General features: G+C 44.3%; 1 protein-coding gene across 1 annotated transcript in view; it reads right to left on the bottom strand.

The window, feature by feature from the left end:
* LOC147900401 (uncharacterized) overlaps nucleotides 1-23032 on the bottom strand; it is an 86739-nt gene that overhangs the window by 44336 nt on the left and 19371 nt on the right. Inside the window, exon 3 of the mRNA XM_087377387.1 lies at nucleotides 9215-9351. Coding sequence (XP_087233513.1) covers nucleotides 9215-9351 — 137 coding nt within the window. The remainder of the gene's footprint in view (nucleotides 1-9214; nucleotides 9352-23032) is intronic.

Here is a 23032-nt window from a genome sequence, read left to right as displayed (position 1 = left end):
TCACACAAGTGTATCTTTCTTGGGTATGGTGACAATGGAGAGATGGGTTACAGGTTGTGGGACCCTGAATCTCACAAGATTGTGAGGAGCAATGATGTGATTTTTCGAGAAGATAAGATGCAAAAACAGCCTATCAATACCATTGGAGTGAGAAGAGTCATTTTTGAGGAGGAAGGACCTTCAGAACAACCACAAAATGCCAATCAAAATGCTGTCCAAAATGGTCAAAATCAGCAGCCACCTCCGGCTTTTAATGCTCCATATTATCCTCCATAGGAAGAACCACAAATGCAGCCTGAGATTCAGCAAGATGTGCTTCCAGAGCAGGCTGTACAGCCCCAAAATATGCAGGAACTGCAAGTAAATCAGCCACCTAATCAAGATGGTTGGGTTAGGCGGAGCACCAGGATGTCCCGGATGCCTGATAGGTTTGTTCCAGGGGTGAATGCACTTGATGATTACATCATGGTGACAGATTGTGGTGAGCCCTCGTGCTTTAAAGAAGCCATGAAGAGGGAAGACGCAAAGAATTGGCAGAAAGCCATGGTTTCAGAAATGCAATCTCTTGAGAAGAATCAGACATGGAATCTAGTGCAGCTGCCTGCAGGCCAGAAAGTCCTACCATGCAAATGGGTTTATAGGTTGAAGATCACTCCAGGGGATGCTAAGCCCAAGTACAAAGCAAGATTAGTTGCTAAGGGGTTCAAGCAGGAAAAGGGAGTTGACTTTGATGAAATCTTTTCTCCTGTAGTCAAGATGACTACATTGAGGACTGTTTTAGCTTTGGTTGCTTGTCAGGACATGGATCTTGTCCAAATGGACGTGAAGACGGCCTTCCTTCATGGAGACCTTCACGAGGATATTTATATGCAGCAACCAGAGGGATATCAAGTCAAGGGAAAAGAAGGGCTTGTATGCAAATTGCAGAAGAGTCTCTATGGCCTCAAGCAGGCACCCAGAGAGTGGTATCACAAGTTTGATGCTTTCATGAAAGCACAAGAATTCAAACGGTCTGATCATGATCATTGTCTCTACACTAAGAAGACAAGAGATGGTAGTCTTCTTATACTCAATCTTTATGTGGATGATATGCTTATTGCTAGGAAGTCATCTATTGATATGAATGCCTTGAAGGCAAAACTGCACAAAACCTTCGATATGAAGGATCTTGGTGATGCAAATCACATTCTTGGTATGCGGATTGTGAGGAACAGGTCAAAGGGTTTACTCTATCTTTCTCAAAAAGAGTACATTGGCAAAGTTCTGGAGAGGTTCAATATGGATAAGGGGAAGGCTTTGAGCACACCATTGCCTCCATATTTGAAACTCAGCCAAAAGGACAGCCCTCAATCAAATGATGAAAGGGCTAATATGGCCAAGGTTCCTTATGCTTCTGCATGTGGCAGTCTGATGTATGCCATGGTTGCTACTAGACCAGATATTGCTTTTGCAGTGGGAGTGGTCAGTAGATATATGGCTAACCCCGGTAAGAGGCATTGGGAGGCAATTAAGGGTATATTGAGATACCTTAAGGGGTCTCAAGATGTGTGCATATGTTTTGGCAAGCAAGATGCACAAGTGCATGGATACACAGATTCAGATTATGCAGGGCATGCAGACAATCGTAAGTCCACCACGGGCTACGTGTTTACTTTCACAGATGGTGCTATTTCATGGATATCCAGGTTACAGAGATGCACAGCGTTGTCTACCACGGAGGCAGAGTATATTGCAGCCACTGAGGCTTGCAAGGAGGCCATATGGCTTTCACGTCTGGTGGGAGACTTGGGTTTTTCAGGGGATATTCCTTCTTTGCATTGTGATAGCCAGAGTGCTATTATGTTGGCAAAGAATCCGGTCTTTCATCAGAAGACCAAGCACATTGTTGTTAAGTACCACTTTATTCGTGAGGTATTGCATGACAAGTTGTTAGAACTTGTCAAAATCCATACTGATGATAACCCTGCTGATCTTTTCACACTGACCTTGCGAGCAGAGCGGTTTGCACATTGCAGGACACTGATGGGTGTTGGATAGGCCTTGTACATTTTATATGTACTTGCTGTAATTTCTTTTTGTTTTGAGGCACATTGCCTTCAGGTGGGAGGTGTTGGGGTTAAGGCCCTGTGCCACCTCATATACACCTTTTTTTATTACAGGTTATAGTGTGAACACGGTTCACTCTGAACCGGTTCCACCCTAATGCCTATCCTAATATACTCTTGAGGGTTGTAGTGTGCCCTCGCTTCTGGATTCACACCCACCATTCTTGTGGTTAGTCTTACTCTCCTCCACACGTTTACGCTTCAAGCTAGTCTCTACAGTCAAAGATCTTGTTCACACTGAAGTACAAACTGCTAGGAAGGAAGTGTTTGTGGAAGTTGACAACAGAGCAAGTAAGTCTGATATCCAAGCAGAGATTAAAGAACACGAAGCAAGATGTGATAATGCGCTGAAGATTAGAATAGGGGGGCTCCCAAAAGATTGGTACAAAGAGGAGGATACATATAGTGAGGTACAAAGAGGAGGATACATATAGTGAAATATTGACAAAGATCAAATCAAGTTTGCCCAACATCGAATGGGTGAATGATGATGAGCAGGATGATGACAACTCCAGGACAGCTTCTATTTTGCACTATAGAGGTCATGCAATCCTTACACTGAAGTCAAAAGATATGCGGATCAAGCTTCTTCGACAATCTTACAAGCTGAAAGGCACCAAAGTATGGATAGCAGAGGAACTTACACAAAATCAACTCAAGGCAACTGAATTAGCTGAAGTCAGGGCTGCCAGAAAGGATGGAAAATGGGCAGTTTACTGTGAAAGGGTAGCACTAATCAGAGATTTTAAATCAAAACAAAAAGACTCTCAGTCTTAAACTCATATATGGCTGTTTACTCTCCAGAATATCATGTAGGTACTCTAAATAATTGGGGTTGCTTTTTGCACTCCTTGGGAGCTGCCATGAAAGCAGATGTACTAGAGGGTTTCTTGCTGTCCCATAGACCTTTTGGTCTCCAGTGGACATTAAGGTCATGCAATCCTTACACTGAAGTCAAAAGATATGCGGATCAAGCTTCTTCGACAATCTTACAAGCTTAAGGGCACCAAAGTATGGATAGCAGAGGAGCTTACACAAAATCAGCTCAAGATTAAGGCAACTGAATTAGCTAAAGTCAGGGCTGCCAGAAAGGATGGAAAATGGGCAGTTTACTGTGAAGGGGTAGCACTAATCAGAGATTTTAAATCAAAACAAAAAGACTCTCAGTCTTAAACTCATATATGGCTGTTTACTCTCCAGAATATCATGTAGGTACTCTAAATAATTGGGGTTGCTTTTTGCACTCCTTGGGAGCTGCCACGTGCCCTCCCTAAAGCAGATGTACTAGAGGGTTTCTTGCTGTCCCATAGACCTTTTGGTCTCCAGTGGACGTTAATAGACTCTCTCTCTCTCTCTCTCTCTCTCTCTCTCTCTCTCTCTCTCTCTCGCTAGCTCGCTCGCGTTTGTCTCCACATAGCCTGTCTCTATGTACACGTCGCCTCTCTCTCTCTCTCTCTCTCTCTCTCTCCCCCATTGAGACAGTGCACTCATTCAAATACTTGGGTATTGAAATCCCCGCCAATAATAGATGGAACACCTGTGTGCAACGGAGACTTGATGCAGGATGGGCAAAATACTTCCAATTTGAAAATGAGTGCAACAATAGCAATACGAGAAGGTGGCAAGTACGAAATATGATCTTTGGGGCATATGTGATACAGACAGTACTCTACGGAGTAGAGGTATGGGGTGGGAGTATATCTCCATCAACGTGGAATGGGATAGAGAAAATGCAAAAGTCTTTCATTAGGAGGCACCTGGGCATCAAGGCTACTACACCATACTCTTTGTTACTCCTAGAGACAGGATGTATACCCATAGAGCTACATGCTCTGAAGAGAGTACTCAGATACATCACAAAGGTCAAGTGCATGGATAATGAAAGGCTACCAAAGAGAGCATGGAAAGAAAGTCAGAAGCTTCAAAAGACAAACAAGGGCAAGATTTTGACATCCAAATGGGCACAGGACCTAAAAAAATGGTTCAAGAAGTGGGAAGTAGAAGAGTATTTAAACTACTCTTCAGAGGAGATTGATGAAGAGGCTTTTCATTATGACCTGCTGAATGCACTACACAGGAAATGGCAAACAGCAGAAAACAAAGAAAAATTTGAGTACTATCGCACATATATCAACCCCGAATATTGGTCAATTTATACAGGAAGGGAGACAACAACGCAGAAGTACATATGTACACCTATAGCAGTGCATAAACGGAGGGCTTTAGCCTCACTCCGCACCCGATCACACCAGCTGCAAATAGAAACAGGGGGATGGAAAAAGATGCCAAGGAAGAGTAGAATATGCCAACTATGTGATCAAGGTATGGTTGAAACAGAAGAACACATGGTACTGATATGCCCTCACTATGCACACATTAGGGAAGAGTTCAATCACCTCCTTGAGGGACATAACAAACTGGCTGATTTGCTGCATAAAGGGTCACCTTCAGCTTTAGGAACATTTGTGTATAAGCTCTTCAAGCATAGGAATCCACCTGAATCCTAGAAGGTGGTTTCTCTTTCCACCCTCCCATCTTCGGGAGGAGCTTTCATGTACTTGTGATATTGTATTGCTCAGGTCCCATAGGCCGGTTTTGGTCTTCAGAGGACGATAATATATTCTTCTTCTTCTTCTTCTCTCTCTCTCAAAAGGCCTCAAAAGACAAACAAAAGCAAGACGCTATCATCTGGTTGGTGGCAAGACATTCAGAGCTGGTTCCAAAGATGGAGAGTAACATCCTACCTGGAGATGTCATCCGGGGAAATGGATGAGAAGGCATTTCATAAAGCTTTGTTGGGAATATTGCAGCAAAAATGGCAATCAGCTGAAAAAAGGGCTAAGTATGAGTACTATTGTACGCATGTCAATCCCATTTATTGGGGCACCTACTCCAAGGAGGAAGAAAATGCACAAAAATACATAACTATGCCCATACCTGCAAATGCAAGGAGAAGCATTGCACTCATCCGCACCCGATCACACACTCTGGAGATAGAGAAAGGTGCTTTGGGAGATGTCTCAAGGGAACAAAGAGTTTGCAAGCTGTGTGACCAAGAACAAGTAGAGACAGAAGCACATGTCCTCCTTACATGCACACGGTATGCCTGCATAAGGAGGGACTTTAACAATATTATAGAGGAACACGACACCCTACCAAGCTTGCTCTCACATAGCCATATAGCCACTCTGGGTAACTATATTGCCAAGGTTCTTAAATATCGTGAATGTTGTATTACTCAATGTATTTCAAAATAATTGTTCTCCCCCCCTTCCATAAAAGGAAGGAGACACTTGTATCGTGACTTTTATGGGTCCCATGGGTCGGTATTTCGGCCCCTAGAGGACGGTAATACATTCTTCTTCTTCTTCTTCTTCTTCTTCTCCTCTCTCTCCTACCCATCACATAGCGTAGCCCGTTGCCTCTTTCTCTCTGTCAGTTGTGTATCCCCTCGTAGCCTATCGCATAGCCAGTCACGAGCAATGCCAGTAGTAGGGAGCAACACCACCACAGGAGCCACCGCACGTCAATTTGGCGTAGAGGTCGTTGTCCAACCCAGTCCCAGACTGAGCTGAGCCCCTAGCTCAATCTATGGGGTGTTAGCTTGAGCAAAGGCATACACAGGCCTTCATGGAGTTCCCGAAGATGAAGGCCTTTGGCACAACCCCTATTAGCAAAACATCATAGCCTGCAACATGGCTGTCATGGCAAACATGGAAGTGTCTATAGGGTTCAGTGGTGGGGGTGGGGGTGGGGGTGGGGGTGGAGGCACTGAACCCTCCCCCCCTATGTTGGACTGCTCACTGGTGCTCATGGTGTCCTTACCGGATCTTGTCTGGACCATAAACGATGGGGCTGTCCCTAACTGAACTGAACCTCCTAACTTCTGGAAACAAACTTTCCCATCACATCGCAAGGTATAAAGACCTACGGGTGAAGACGAAAGCTGGCCCGATGCGCGATGAAGTACTACCACTAGTCCGGTAGGGCCACTAGTCCAGGGTAGGGACAAATACCCAAAAAAAATATAGGATATTGTGTTTGTCCGGCCTACTATGAGATCTGAGGGCGATACCATTGTCTCTTTCAAGAGAGGCTCGGCTTCGAACCACTCACACGGCTGATACATTTCCCCAACCAGGTTTGCATTGGGCTCTACCTGACTGAGATGCGGGGACAGAGAGACCCCCTCGTGTGGCAAGCCAAAGATCAGCTACAGTTGATGCCTCAGGACACTGAGCTAGACCGAGCACAAACACGCGTCACTGATTTTTACACATCTGAGCCAGCGCCAGATGAGATCGAGGGGGAGGAGCTCAAGGAGACGAGAGCACTATGGATCAGCAATGAGACCCGTCACCACGATATGGCTGGACGAGAGACGCGGAGACCACACAAGACACATGGGCAAATAGAGCACATATGATTGAGGTTCGACCTGTCTCAACCCTCCTCAGAGGGGACCGCCAGAGACGAGGCCTTACTGTCGATGTAGCCCATCAGATACAGAGATCCAAAAGAGTGCGCCTGCCACCACCGCAAGAGACAGCTTGACAAACACAGATATGTGAGCTCTTTGCATCACATCAGAGGGCCATCATGGAGCCGGGCTATAGGGCCTCCACATGTACTTGGAGCTCTGGTTCTGAGAACTTGATTGCTCTTTTTTTCTACTATATTTTGTACTAGTTTTTTTGCATTCTTACCACTTAGCACTCAGCAAGGGCCTTAGTGAGCCCTTTGCTTCAGCCCACTGTGGCTTGTATGGGTTACATATATCCTGTATCTTGTCTCAAAGACCCGCAAGGTCTCCTGAAGATGTTAATACACCTCTCTCTCTCTCTCTCTCTCTCTCTCTCTCTCACACACACACACACACACACACAATGCACTGAGGATCTCAATTGGGCATTATTGGGTATCTTTCCACAAGCTACGGATTGAGATAGGACGGACAGAAGTCATTCCACGAGAGAGAGAGATTTGCACCTTTTCTAATATGCAAGAGACTGAGACAAAGGAGCACTTTGCATTCAGAGGCCTTGTGTACTATGAGATCCATGGATGACACCACTATCTATTCAGGAGCAATTTTTGCCACCACTATCTATTCAGGAGCAATTTTTGCCATTTCAGATGCCTTTGTCCTCCTCAAGAACCAACGCATAGAGATCAGCTCATGTGTTCCAGTGACCAACCCAGAGGCAGCAACGAACGTGATGTAGTAGAGCCCCAGAGTGCATCCCAAAACTTGGGTGGACTCTCACATGAGGACCGTAGACATCTCCTCTCTACCATTTGACATGGGGAGACAGACCACTAGGGTGATGATATCTCTCCCAGATTACAAAGGAGGGTGGGACCCCAATAGACTCATCATGTTGAGCACCAACAACGTTCCATTACCTTCCTAGATGACACCAGGCCTCACCAAATCCAAAGCCATTGATGAATGAGCTCATCTTGTCTATCCTCAGCACATCCATGGAGTTGGTCCCACAAACAGCTCAGATAGATAGTTTATCAATTGGTAAATGGCCAAGGATCACTCCTCTTTGTCCTTTGCTTTTGGATTTCCCTCTCACATGGCGACAACGAGATGTATTAGACACTAGCCTTGGGCATGGGTGCCTAGTTTCGTGGCAATACCCCTTAGCTTTCATTGTATCTAGTTTTTTGTCTCATAGATCCTTGGTCTTTCATACATGTTAATAACTCTCTCTCTCTCTCTCTCTCTCTCTCTCCACAACAGCCCGAGTACAAAATTCTGAAGGCATCAAGTATCTACGTTGACAAAAATTTGCATCTAAGAACTGTCATAGTGATTCTAAGCATCCATTACCTTGGTTTTGACCTGACTCCAAGCTTAATGTTACATAACGTCCACCTTCTACTAGCTGCCAAAGCACAACCAGAAAATTTGAATCTAAGAACTGTCGTAGTGATTCTATGGTTTTGACCTAACTCCAAGACAAATGTCACATAACGTCTACCCTCTACTAGCTGCCAAGAATGACAAAGCACAACCAGAAAGATGTTGGAGATTAGATGTCAAACAAGGACCTGTAGATGGGAAGGGACTGAGAGATGTGCCACCAGGCTGCCCCATGGGCAGCAAAGGATCATCCTTCTTAGGATTCGTTCAAACCCCTAAGTTAGAGCTGCTCATGGGCCCAATGGAGAGGTCATGGGGCTAATGTTAAGCCCAGCAAAAAGCCCATGAATGGGGCAGATTGGATGGGGCTCAGACCAGCAAAGACACTGGAAAGAGGGCCTTTATAGGCACCCAAAGACCCTCTGGTCTGCCTGGCCAGGAAGATATGTCAGAGGCACCTGCTGGGGTCAGTTTTACCTGACCAAAGTCGGCCATATGGGTTGGCAGAAACCAAGCCTGGTCGGCCAGATTTGGGGGGGCATTGTCATTTAGGCACTCCAGTGTCCAGACCAGCTGCCTTGTTGAGGAGCAACTGGAGGTGCATAGGGTAGTCAGACGTGCTCTTCCTTCCGTAGATGCTGAAGCCAATGAGAAGAGGCACACATGTAGAAGAAGCTCCATAGCAGAAGGTGCAGCACATAGAGCCGGGAGTGGTGCCATACCTGGCTGATGTTTGCAGCACTTGGTTACACTTGAGGGCAGGTTTTGTACTTGACCTACATAAGTATACATGTGCTGTTTTGGCTGTACTTCTGGCTGTTATACTTCAGATCAGTAATGATCTCTTTATCTACTTATGTGCACATGTAAAGCAAGATGATGGTGTATAGTAATATGGTAATCCTTTCCGCACAGGTGACTAGTGGCCAAATGGTTCCTTTTGATGCAAGATCATTGCTCTAACATGATATCTGAGCTTAGTTTGTGAGCTACAGATACGTAATTAGATTCTCCGACAAGAAGGGCTTGTCTACTTTCAAAAGAGCACTCCTGCTACTCCTTCACATGTCCACCATTTTTAAGGATGGACTCGAGTTGTCATAGGCTCATGTCACAGAATACAGAAAATGCTTTGTCCTAACCGTAAAACCCTGCTTAGTCAAAGGCACCAATCACATCATGGGTTATTCACACAAAAGGAAGATCAATTCTGGAATCAGGGAAGACAACTAACCGGTTTTGTTTCAACCTCATACTCCAGTGGCTCTATTCTGCCTCTTTGAAAACCTGGACTCTCCACATGGACCATAGGCTCCAGTAGCTGATGTTGGCCATTGATTCTTGATATTTGACTTAAGACTTTATGCCTTTCTGCAAGACACCAAAGACATACTATTAAGCAGCTTCTAAATAGATCAAATTAGTTCTCGAAGAGCGAATCTGACCAAAATCAAGACAAGTCATAAACATTTATATATACCTAGATGAATCCAGGAACATTCCCAAACTCATCCTCTAAAAACACAACATAGTGCAGTTTCAATCTCATGATAGTCACTCACAAGGTCGAAAACCATAAACTCCATCACGCATAGCAGGGACTAGCTACTATGACATCCCCACTGACGTCATCAGCGCCCAACAGTGGGTGTAGACCATAGTATAAAAATATGCTCTCACACATACAAATCCACACACCCACACATACTTGAGCATCCATTTATACAAAGTCTTCGTACTGAGTTTCTGTCGGCACTCCGGAGGTGAAGGGCAGACTCAGCCATGATGAAGGCTAGCACTAAAGACAAGTCATAAACATTCTTTGTAATAAGATCAAGCTCGGGGGTTCTTTTGGATTGATATATGGTGCCATATTCATAGCAAAAACATCCTGAAATTCGTTCATGCTTCCCACATTTCATAATGATATGTCACCTTAGACAATAACAGTAAGCATGATAGAATGTTTACTAGTCTCAGAAGCTTACATCATGTGGAGAATATACACCTTGCACTGCAATTGGAATCAGACGGCTTGTTATTTTTAGGGTCAAGATGGCCTACCACCCATACAATCCGCAGAAAATCAATAAACGCCACAAGCTGAGGCGATATATTAGAGAAAAGGATTACTTGCTACAGCCAACCCTTACGCAGCAGAAAAAAGAAAGTCTTGAGGTCTCACAATGAAAACATTGAATGCCAACTCACACTGATCAGAGATAGCTGCCAGCGTTCTATCTCTGATCTTATGCCACGACAGCCCCACCAGCCATTGGGTCCATCATGTTCTCCCTTCTAGGGACCTCCAGCATCTGCTGTATCGGGCCAGACTTGACATTGGATTTGATGTGACATGATGATAATGATGATGATGATGTAGATGATGTTGATGTTAGGACTACATAGTACTGATGTTTTATGACTATGTAGCATTTAGCATCTAGTAGGGGTGATGATGCTCGCTTTAGCAGCAGACGATTTCTGTCTGCAGTCCATGTGGCAGCCATCTTGCTGCCCACATGGCAGCCTCATCCCATCCCCCTACTGATGCATTGACCCCTATACATCCTGAGATAGTAAGTCCCCGTGTGCCTTCCTCTTTTCGGGGCTTACAGGTGGGGCATTTACCCTATTTATCCAACAGAATGGCAGGGCAAGGATGTGCCAAGATAGTTGAGAAGTGCAGACAGTCAAAAGCCTTATTTGGCCATTGCGGTGATAAGCTTGAAAGCACCATTGAAGGCTCCATAAGAAAGGGAAAAAGAAAATGAACTAATCTGAATCATAAGGATACCAATGATGTGGACCTCACGGCGCAGTCTCAAAAGCAGACATGAGACCTGATGGAGGTAGCCAGCATAGACAGCCATGTCACAAGTAACAGATTCTAATAGCTGCTCCAGCTCCCCCACCATCCGTATGATCTCTCCTCGTCCCTGCATTCAGCCCCAGTCTCCCTCCCCTCCTTTCTTTCCCCTTTCTCCCTGTCAGCCTGCTCAATCCTCAAGCAGTCAGTGACAGGTCTGAGCTTCTGGCTCTTCCTTGTGCCTACCGTACTTCACCAGGCTCCCTTCCCTGGCTGCCTCTCCTTCCACCCTCACCTGGCCGAGCTCTCTCTCTCTCTCTCTCTCTCTCTCTCTCTCTATATATATATATATATATATATATATATATATTCTGCACGTCAGTAAATACAATAAACAAAATAAAAGGATAGGTAACATCTCAGCAAGAACATGGAGGAGGAGCTTGAGATACAGTTAGAGGAGCTGTTGCAGAGTCGTTTCATATGCCCTAGATCTGCCATATGCAGCCCCAATCCTCTTCGTCATGAAGAAGGACAGCACTACCAGGAGTGCGTGGATAACAGTGCACTCAAGAAACTGAGAGTGAAGAGCCAGTTATCCACACTACGTGAAGTACTATCAAAAGCACTCAACCAAACTAGTAATAGGAAAAAAATTAGGAGGGTAGTCCTCACCCTTGTTTCCAAAAAAATTAGAAAATGGGGGGTATTCCAGTTATTGAAAAAAGCAATTAACCTATATATTTTTTACTCAAGGCAATAAAAATTTTAAAAAATAAATAATTTGTCATCATTTTTTATGAAAATTTAAAAAAAGTACAATAAAAAATGAAATAAGAAAAGTGAGTTGGCAATTGAGTAAAAAAGAATATATATATATATATACATACATATATCACCAATTGCTCAAGGGGGTAAAGACCAAGAAGGAGCCCATTCACTTTCCGGAAGCACTTTCAGCCATCACTCGTTTGAAGGAAGTGTTAGAATTATAATCATATTCTAGGCAATGGCCAATGTGATGTAATAAGTGGGTTAGGGGCACTTTTCCCTCTTTGAGGTTTTTCCCCCTAACCACAGTCTAATCCCTAACTACGGTTAGTGGATAAGATAGGGTTTTGTCACTTAGACAAAACCCCTCACTTCTCTTTTGTACTCACTTCATTTCAGTCCACTATTCAGCAGACTTACGTTCAGCTCACTCTCTTGCTCACTCTTGCTCTTATTTTGTTCACATTTGGCATAAGAGCAAGACAAGCTCTTGGACTAGCTCATGCGCCTCACCTAGCTCTTTGCTCCCGGACCTGCTCCTTGCCCGCAAGCTCAAGCTGTAGCCCGCATTTCAGTAGGACCGTACAGCCCATACGACTGCACGGATTCCCGTACTCTGTCCGTACGTCGCCTAAGAGCTGCATCGTCAGTACTTTGTACATGTGCTCCTGCAGTCTGTCGTCGGCCATACCATACTTGTTCTGCCCGTCATCTGTACCTTGTATGGATTCCGTACGCTGCCCATACAACTCTGCATGCCAGCTCCGTACAAGTGCGTCGTACATCTGCTGCAAGTGTGCCCTACATCGCCGTCCGTACCATGTTGGCCGTACATTTTTGCGTCAGCACTATCTGTAAATTGTACTTTGCCGTACATTCCGTACAGCATTCGCCATACAAGTCGTACATCCGTACGTCAGCCGTACTGTCAGTTTCATACATTTGTAGGTGTCCATACACTTTCTTTACAGGGTCTTCTTTGCAGGATCAATTTGCAAATAGCCATTGTTTGGCTTATATCTTGCAGAAATTTGGGGCATTTTGTATTCGTGGGCAGACATTACAGTTAGTTTGCAGGTGTTGAAGAAATTTGGGGCCTTTGCTTTTACACTACAATTTTGCAATGAAATTTGGGGCTTTTGCAAGCAAAGTGTAATTTTGGCAACATTTGGGGCTTTCAAGCAATTTGCCCCCTTTTGGATGCAATTTCTTGCAGAAATTTGGGGCTTTTGTGTTTGGAATGCAATTTGGCAGTGAACAAGCCATTTGAGGCAGTTTTGGACTCAATGTGAGTCAATTTGCAGACTTTTGCCACTTTTTGCAGATTTTTGGGCATTTGCAGAGCATTGTGGTGCATTTCGAGCCTTTGATAGGCTATGACAGTGACAAAGTATTTGTCACGATAGGCTGTGACAGTGACAAAGTATTTGTCACAGTGGACAAATTTTCTTTGGCAGATTTTGGTTGTGCATTTTGCATCCCAGGAAGGGATATTACTTGTTCAGTTTGCTGCGTTTTTTAGTTTATCTTGCAAAAATGGCTTAGAACAACCCCAATGAGGTGTTTGGAGTCCTCACACAGGAGGATAAGTTGGATGGCACCAACTACTCCTTGTGGAGTTTTATGGTTCGCAACATCTTGGTTAGCAGACATCTTTGGGATTATGTCAATGGAGATGAAGCAAGGCCAGATTCTGTGGCTACACCTGTCACTCCTACAGCTGGAGGCAGCGATACAGGTCAAAATGCAGCACAAGTAATTGGAGCTGCTGCTCCAGTGGCTCCCACAGCAAAGCAAAAAATATGGGATTCTAGGGATGTACAAACTCTATCAGTGATTTCTCTTTCTGTCAAGAGGTTCATTATTCCTCACATTCGATCATGCAAGACCTCAAAGGCAGCTTGGGAGATATTAGAGAGTATGTTTGCAGCAAGAAATGACACTAGAGTTTCCTTCCTGAAAAGAGAGCTTTCTCATACGCATATGGATGAGGGAGATTCCATGAATACTCACCTCACAAAGCTTTAGGATTTGAGGGAGCAGTTGCTGAATACTAATGAAGTTATTCCGGATTCAGAGATGATTACCACCACTCTGAATTCTCTTCCTGAGTCCTCTCTTGGTTTCCAAATCTCGCTGAATTTGTCATTGAGAGGAGGCAGCAATCCTCTCTCTTTTCACCAGTTGGTAGGACTTCTGTTGCAGGAACAGCAAACACGAAGATATATGGCAACACGGGCTGGCGAGCATGCCAAGCTTTCTCAGTTTAAGCCCAAAGGAAAAGGGCAGCAAAAGCAACATGCCAATCAGCCTGCACATCAGCATTAAGCTGATTGAGGACAGCCCTCTTATAAGGCTAAGGGTGATGCAGATAAGTCTAAAAAGAAGAACATTTGTCACTACTGTAAGAAGCCAGGTCATTATATTGGTGAATGCAAGAAGCGCATAGCTAAAGAAAAGAAAAGGGATTCATGTATGCCTGTGTCAGATGCATCAGATCCTCATGTACATGATGGGGGAGATGTTACAGCCAACTTTGTGGAAGAGCACTATACCTTCTTCTCTTGCATTTCAGATTCTTCGGTGGGTAGTTCAGATGCTACAGCCACTATTGAGGATGATCCTTATGCTTTCTTGACTTGCAGTTATGATCCTTCAAAGGATGCATGCTCTCTCAGTGTCAATGAGACACTGAATACTTGGTACTTTGATAATGATGCTTCTAAGAACATCACTTCTAAGAAGAGCCCTTTTGCATCTCTGCATCCTCCACCTACTAAAAAGAAGGTGACTTGTGCAAATAATTCTTCTTATTCAGTGTGTGGAGTGGGGGACATCATCCTCACATCCATTGATGGCACAGATTTCAGAATTTCAAATGTTCTCTATGTGCCAGGTATAAAGAAGAATTTGCTTTCAATATCCTCTCTCAATAGAGGAGGATTTCAGGTTATATTTGATGATGCTAAGTGTGCAGTCAAAGACAAAGAGAATGACTATGCTTTGATGTTGTCTAGCACTTTGTATCGGGGTCTTTTTCAGCTTGATATATATGAGAAAATATCCGATCTTGCACTTTCAGTGAGCACTCCTATTGCTGCGATGCAGAATGCGGAGTTATGGCATGCCAAGTATGGGCACATGAGCTATGGCAGCTTAACGACACTTCAGAATCATGCTATGGTTGATGCATTGCCTCAGCAACCTCCTCCTCATCCACATGCCCCGATTCAGCCACACGCTGATTTTCTACCTCCGCAGGGTGTAGATGAAGTTGTCAGGCAAGAGATTCAAGAGATACACGCAGCCAAAACAGTCCCGAATTGGTTGCTACAGACTCTCAAGGAGAGTAGGCTTGAGGCCCCATTCCCTGGCAAGACTCGTAGTGCAGTAAGGCACGCAAAGGGGCTCTTTCACTTGAGACAGCTTATGCAAGTACTGTTCTTGATGAAGAAGAATTTGACTCTTTTGAAGAAGCAAAGGATAATGTGCATTGGATACATGCCATGCACAATGAATTGCAGTCCATTGAGAAAAATCAGACTTGGGATGTTGTGGATTTGCCACCAGGTAAGCATGCCATTGGTACCAAGTGGGTTTTTCAAGTAAAAAGGAAGCCAGATGGGTCCATTGACAGGTACAAGGCAAGGCTGGTTGCCAAAGGCTATGCACAGAAGAAGGGCATAGATTATGAGGAGACTTGTGCTCCTACATCCCTGATGACCACCATAAGGTCAGTTATTGCCATGCATGACTGCAAATTTTGTTTGGAATGTCCATCAGTTGGACATAAAAACAGCTTTCCTTAATTGGGACTTGCAAGAAGAGGTTTATGTCAAACCACCTCTTGGATTTGAGCTTTTTGGCAATGCACTTCAAGTTTGCAATCTTAACAAAGCTTTATATGGGCTGAAACAAGCCCCACATGCATGGTATGCCAAAATTGATGCATTCCTAGCAAGTAAGGGGTTACATAATAGTCCCACGAAAAGCACCCTCTACATCAAGAAGGATGGGGGGGATATTTTAGTCATCATTCTTTATGTAGATGACATACTCCTCACAGGGTCAAATGAGGCAATAATTACAGTTTTAAAAGCTGAGTTGAAAGCTGAATTTGACATGACAGATTTAGGCATGTTAAATTTTTATTTGGGGATCCAGCTTATACGAGATAAGCGTGGCATCGTTATGTCTCAATCCAAGTATGTGCAGATGCTCTTGGATAGGTTCAACATGCATGATTGCAAGCCTATAGCCACTCCCATGGAGCCGGGGCTGAAGCTTACTATGTATGATGCAGGTGAATCAGTGGATGTCACACTTTACAGCCAGGCTGTTGGATGCCTCATTTATTTGTGCAATACTAGGCCCCATATTTAGTATGCAGTATCTCAGGTGAGCAGATATATGCAAAGCCCAAAGACAGCACATTGACAGGCTGTAAGACGCATCTTCCGTTATTTACAAGGCACAAAATCATATGGCTTGATGTTTCCCCGGGGGGGTGACTTGCAGATGCATGCTTACAGTGATTCGAATTGGGATGGAGACTATGATACCAGGCAGTCCACTAGTGGTAATTGTTTATTTTTTGGCAAAGCTTGCATTTCTTGGCTAAGCAAGAAGCAATCTACAGTGGCTACTTCCTCATGTGAAGCTGAGTACAGGGCAGCTTTCATAGCAACAATTGAATATGTTTGGTTGCGACGTTTGTTCGTTGATCTTCGTCTCTTATTGGAGGGTCCTTCTCCAATTCTCACTGATAGTCAAAGTGCTATAGCAGTGGCAAAGAATCTTGTGTTTCATGCTCACACAAAGCACATTGAGGTTCATTATCATTATGTCACAGAGAAGTTGCATGCAAGGGAGATCAATATGATCTATGTGTCAACACATGACAATGTTGCAGACATCTTGACCAAAGCACTTCCACGTGAGAAGTTTCAAGCATTTCGCAGTGCCCTAAACTTCTCTCCTTTTGGTGATTGATCACTACCTTGTACACCACATTGGCAGTGCAGGGGGGTGTTAGAATTATAATCATATTCTAGGCAGTGGCCAATGTAATGTAATAAGTGGGTTAGGGGCACTTTTCCCTCTTTGAGGTTTTTCTCCCTAACCATAGTCTAATCCCTAACTACAGTTAGTAGATAAGATAGGGTTTTGTCACTTAGATAGAACCCCTCGCTTCTCTTTTGTACCCACTTCATTTCAGTCCACTATTCAACAGACTTACGTTCAGCTCACTCTCTTGCTCACTCTTGCTCTCATTTTGTTCACGGGAAGCAGTTATCACAGCCCCATGCCTTGCATTGGCTCAATGGAATCAGCCCCTTGATGTTCGAACCGACACCAGTAACTACACCATAGAAGAAGTCTTAGAGCAGAATGCTCATCCCATTGCATTTGACGGGTGCAAGCGAATTCCAGCCACGATCACATATTTGGTATATGATAAGGATCTATTAGCAATGATCCATGCCTTAAACATGGAAGCATTTTCTGTAGGGACAAGTTTTACTCTTCAGACAGATCATCAAGCAATGAAGTGGCTTCAGAATATGCCAGCTCGTTAGAATTATAGATATAATTCAGCAGTGACCAATGTAATTTAATAAGCTAGTTAGGGGCACTTTTCCCTCTTTAAGAGGTTTTTCCCCCTAACTACAGTTAGTCCACTAACTATGGTTAGTGACTACTAAGGTTTTGTCACTAGGACAAAACCTTATCTCATTCCTTCAGTTGTATCTCTCTTACTCTCATCTATTTGCAACTAAGCTTTTAGCTCTCACTCTCTCTTGCTTCTTGCTCTCATTTGCTCTCTCTCTCCCATTCTCACATTTGGTATCAGAGCAGGTTCAAGAGCTCCGTGCTCCCTGCTCCGTTCAGCTCCTGCTCTCAGCCTCTAGCTCCCACGAGCTTCCATCGCAAGGTCCGTACTGAACTGGCCGTACACTCCCGTCCGCTGCAGCGGCACAACGCGTCGTACAATCAACTCGTTCGTACGGATCTGCACTCCGCGTACAGATTCGTCGTCCGTACAACCGTACTGACACACCTACATCTTCCGTATCTCGTCGTACGGCTCTGCGTCAGCTTTCGTCCGTACACAACTCGATCTACGCCGTACGCCTGTACTTTGCCGTACATCCCGGGTACCTGCTTGTCTGTACACGCATTTCGTCGTACAGTACCGTACTGGTACGATCTTCCGTACAACAACGCAAGCAACTGTACACAGCCGTACTACAAATCCGTACATACTCACCATCCAACCATACCTGTCTGTGCCGTACTTCCGTACTACACACCTGCATCAACCATTACGTACAGCGGTATTGCAGGTATACGGATTCCGTACAGGGTTTATTATGCAAGTTCCTTCATCTACCGGTGATTCTTGGTAGGCATTCTTGCAGTTCTTCTGCAACATTTGCAGATCTGGTGGTATTTGTGCAGACATTTGCAGTCTCTTGTTGTCATTTGGGTATTTTCGGGTTCATCGTTGCTTGTGAAGCAGACATTGCAGGCAAATTCAGAGGTTTATTTCAAGCTCGAAATTTGGGGCTTTCAGTTTTGCAGTACAATTTCTTGCAGAAATTTGGGGATTTTGTGATTACACTGCAATTTCGCAGTGAAATTTGGGGCTTTTGCAATATTTACAACATTTGGGGCTTTTGGTCAATTTGCCCCTTTCTGGTTGCAATTTCAGGCCTATTTTGGGGCTTTTGTGTTGGAGAAGCAATTTTGGAGATTTCACACTGCCTTTCTTGAAGTGTTTTGCATCACTTTTGGCAGATTCTGGAGAGTTTTAAATGCTTGGACAGATTTCCGACAATGCAAGTGCAGAAATCTGAGTTGCATTTACAGCCAGTGCTTAGCTGTGTTTTTTGGGAGTTGTGCATTTCATTCCCAGTAAGGGAATTCAGTTTTGTATCTGCTAAATCTCTTTCTCAGATATGGCCCAGCAAAATCAGAATGATTTCCCGTTCGGTGGTCTTCATAGGAAGACAAGTTGGATGGTACCAACTACTCCCTATGGAGTTTTATGGTACGCAATATTCTGATTTCTCGCAATTTATGGGATTATGTGAATGGGGATGAGATCTGACTAGCAAGTATGGCACCTAATACCCCTCCCCAGCAAGGAGGTGGAAGAGGTCATGCACAGGGTGTAGTTGCAGGACAGGTTGTTGGTGCAGCTGTAGCCACCACTCCATAACAAAAGAGATGGGATTCACGGGATGCCTTAGCTTTGTCATGCATCACTCTTTCAGTGAAAAGATTTATCATTCCGCATATCCGGTCGTGTAAGACCTCGAAGGCAGTGTGGGATATCTTAGAAAGCATGTATGCAGCCTGGAATGATGCAAGCGTATCTTTCTTGAAAAGAGAGTTAAGTAATACACATATGGTGACTCCATGTCAGTCCACCTCACAAAGCTATAGGATCTCAGAGAGCAATTATTGAACATTGATGAGATTATTCCTAATTCAAAGATGATAACCCCCACTCTGTTCATACCTCGCTGAACTTATCATTGAGGGGGGGTACAAATCCTCTCACTTTTCATGAGTTGATAGGACTTCTACTTCAGGAAGAGCAAACCAAGACAAACTTGGCTTCACGTGCAGGTGAACAAGCTATGCTCTCAAAGTTCAAAGTCAAAAGGAAAGGGACAGGCAAAGACACCAGTAAATCAGCCTTCCAGTGGGTCAGGACTCAGGACAGCCTTCACAAAAGGCTAAGAATGATGCAAGTAAGCCCAAGAAGAAGGGTTTTTGTCATTACTGCAAAAAGCCAGGTCATCACATTGCAGAATGCAGGAAAAGGCTTGCAAAAGAAAAGAAAAACAGCTTTGGTATGGCTGTTTCAGATTCAGCTCCTCATGCATCTGACAATGGGGATGCTGCAGCCAACTTTGTTGGACAGGATTATGCCTTTTTATCTTGCATTTCAGATTCTAGGCTGGCTGCTCCAGATGCTCGGGATAGTACAGCCACTTGTAATGATGATACATATGCCTTTTTGACTTGCAGTTATGATCCTTCCACGGATGCATCAGCTTTCAATGTCAATGAAACACTTAATACTTGGTATTTTGACAGCGGTGCCTCCAAGCATATCACTTCTAGGAAGTGTCTCTTCACTTCCTTGCATCCACCTCCCGTTGGTAAGAAAGTCACTTGTGCCAACAACTCGTCATATTCAGTATGTGGTACAGGAGAAGTTGAGCTTACCGCCATTGATGGCTCAGTTTTCAGACTTTCAGATGTCTTGTATGTGCCTGGTATCACCAAGAATCTCCTTTCAGTGTCCACTCTTAACAGGGCTGGATTTCAGGTCATCTTTGAGGATGACAAATGTGCTGTCCGAGACAAAGAAAATGATTATGCCTTGAGATTATCTGGTACTCTGCTGCGTGGGCTTTTTCAGCTTGATCTTTTTGAGAAAAGAGCATCCCATGCTCTTGCAGTTTCTACTCCTATTATTGCCATGCAGAATGCAGAGTTATGGCATGCCAGATATGGCCACATGCATTACAACAGCTTGATGACACTTCAAAAGCACTCTATGGTTGATGCATTGCCACCTCTTGCGATACCTCCTCCACATGCCTGTGAAGGGTGCATTTTAGGCAAAATGCACAGATTCCCCTTCAAAAAGGAAGGTTCAGTTAAAGCTGTCCGAAAATTACAGCTTATACACACTGATGTCTGTGGTCCCATGAGGACTCCATCATTGGGTGGTCATCTCTACTTTGTTACTTTTATTGATGATTACTCCAATTTCACTTGGGTCTTTGGGCTGACGTGTAAATCAGAAGTGGTTCATGGTGTTTAAACACTTTTCAGCCATGGTTGAAAATGAATCTGGACTCAAGATACAAACATTGCGCACAGATAGAGGTGGGGAATACTTGTCTGCAGATTTTGATGCTTTTCTGAAAGGCAAGGGTATTGTGCATCAGCTCATAGTGAGGCTGACCCCTCAGCAAAATGGCAAAGCTGAGAGGAAAAATAGAACTCTTATGGAGATGGACAGATATATGCCGAAAAGCAAATACATGCCTCACAAATTCTGGCTTGAAGGTCTAATGTGTGCCAACTACATCTTAAATCGGTCTCCCACTAAGACTTTGAAAACAAAAACTCCCTATGAAGTCTGGAATGGGAGAAAGCCTTCAGTGGATCATTTCCGTGTCTTTGGATGCCTTGCATATGCTCATGTGCCAATTGAATTTCGGCATAAGTTGTCAGATAAGGCAAGTGCATATTTGTTGGGTACAGTGCAGAAAGCAAGGGGTACCGTCTCTACAATCTTGCTACACGCAAGATCATTGTCAGTAGAGATGTGATATTTGCAGAAAATTCAGCTCACACTCAGGCTGAATTTCATATGCCTTCTTCTTCAGAGGATGTTTTTGAGGGGTTACTACCCATTGCCTTGGGTTCCCCTGCTGATATTTCTGATGCAAATCAGAATTTACAGCCACCTCCCGATGCTCCAATTCAGCCACAGGATGTCTTGCTACCTCCACAGGCAGTGGAACAGGTGATTCAGCAAGAAATTGCAGACATACATGCAGCAAAAACAGTCCCAAACTGGCTGTTACAGACTCTCACGGAGAGTAAGATTGATGCTCCATTACCTGGCAGGACTCGCAGTTCAGTAAGGCACATGGAAGGTGCTCATTCAGTGGAATCAGCATATGCACGTACTCTTCTCAATGAGGAGGAGCCTACAACATTCGAAGAAGCAAAGGACAATGTGCATTGGATGAATGCCATACACGATGAATTGCAGTCCATTCAGAAAAATCAGACTTGGGATGTCGTAGACTTGCCACCAGATAAACATGCCATTGGTACACGATGGGTTTTCAAGGTGAAACGGAAGCCAGATGGCTCCATTGACAGATACAAGACAAGGCTGGTTGCCAAAGGCTATGCTCAGAAAAAGGGCATAGATTATGAGGAGACTTTTGCTCCTACATCCCGGATGACCACCATCCGATCTGTTATTGCAATGGCTGCACATTTTGAGTGGAATGTTCATCAGTTGGACATTAGAACAGCCTTCCTAAATGGAGACTTGTTGGAAGAGGTTTATGTCAAACAACCTCCAGGATTTGAAATTTCAGGAAATGCACTTCAGGTATGCAAGCTGAATAAAGCTTTGTATGGGCTGAAACAAGCCCCTCGTGCATGGTATGCCAAGATTCATGCCTTTTTGACCGGCAAGGGGCTGCACAATAGTCCTACTGAGAGCACCCTCTACATCAAGAAGGAGGGGGGGGGAATTTTAGTCATCATTCTTTATGTCGATGACTTACTGCTCACAGGGTCCAATGAAGATAATATTGCAGATTTCAAAGCTGATTTGCAGACCAACTTTGACATGTCAGATTTGGGGCTACTTCACTTTTATTTGGGGATCCAGTTCTCTCAAGAGAGACGTGGCACTGTTATGTCTCAGTCCAAGTATGTGCAGAAACTCTTGGACAGATTTAACATGCATGATTGTAAGCCCATAGCCACTCCCATGGAGCCGGGGCTGATGATGCAGGAGAATCAGTTGATGCCACATTTTACAGTCAGGCTGTTGGATGCCTCATTTATCTCTGCAACACTAGACCTGATATTCAGTTTGCAGTATCTCAGGTGAGCAGGTATATGCACAGCCCAAAAACTATGCATTGGCAGGCAGTTAAGCGCATCTTCCATTATTTGCAGGGCACGAAGTCTTTTGGATTGTTATTTCCCATGGGGGTTGACTTGCAGATGCATGCCTACAGTGATTTAGATTGGGCTTGTGATTATGACACTAGGCAGTCCACTAGTGGCAATTGTTTCTTTTTGGGTAAAGCTTGCATTTCCTGGCTGAGCAAGAAACAATCTATAGTGGCTACCTCATCATGTGAAGCTTAGTACAGGGCAGCTTTCACAGCAACAGTTGAATGTGTCTGGCTGCGTCGTCTATTTGCTGATCTTCATTTGTCATTGGAGGGTCCTTCTCCAATTCTCACTGATAGTCAGAGTGCCATTGCAGTGGCAAAGAATCCAATGTTTCATGCTCGCACGAAGCACATTGAGGTTCACTATCACTACGTCATAGAGAAGTTGCATGCAGGAGAGATCAGTATGATCTTTGTGTCCACACATGACAATGTGAGAGGGGAAGGTGAGTAGAAGCAATGATCGGTCTCACACCTATGATAGCCTTGGGACTGCATAAAAGCATCAAACTTCTTGTACCATTCTCTTGGTGCCTGCTTGAGTCCATACAAGCTCCTCTTGAGCTTACACACAAGCTGCTCTTTCCCTTTAACAGCATATCCCTCTGGCTGACTCATATAGATCTCATCATGTAGATCTCCGTGAAGAAAAGCAGTCTTCACATCCATCTGACATAAATCCATGTCCTCATGAGCAACAAGAGCTAACACTGCTCTCAAAGTGGTCATC

The sequence above is a fragment of the Dipteris shenzhenensis genome, chromosome 7 (genome assembly GCF_047967505.1).
Source record: "Dipteris shenzhenensis isolate YYH24624 ecotype China chromosome 7, Dip_SZ_1.0, whole genome shotgun sequence".
Taxonomy (NCBI): domain Eukaryota; kingdom Viridiplantae; phylum Streptophyta; class Polypodiopsida; order Gleicheniales; family Dipteridaceae; genus Dipteris; species Dipteris shenzhenensis.
The sequence above is the reverse complement of the archived record's forward strand: the minus strand, read 5'-3'. Positions and strand labels throughout refer to the sequence as shown.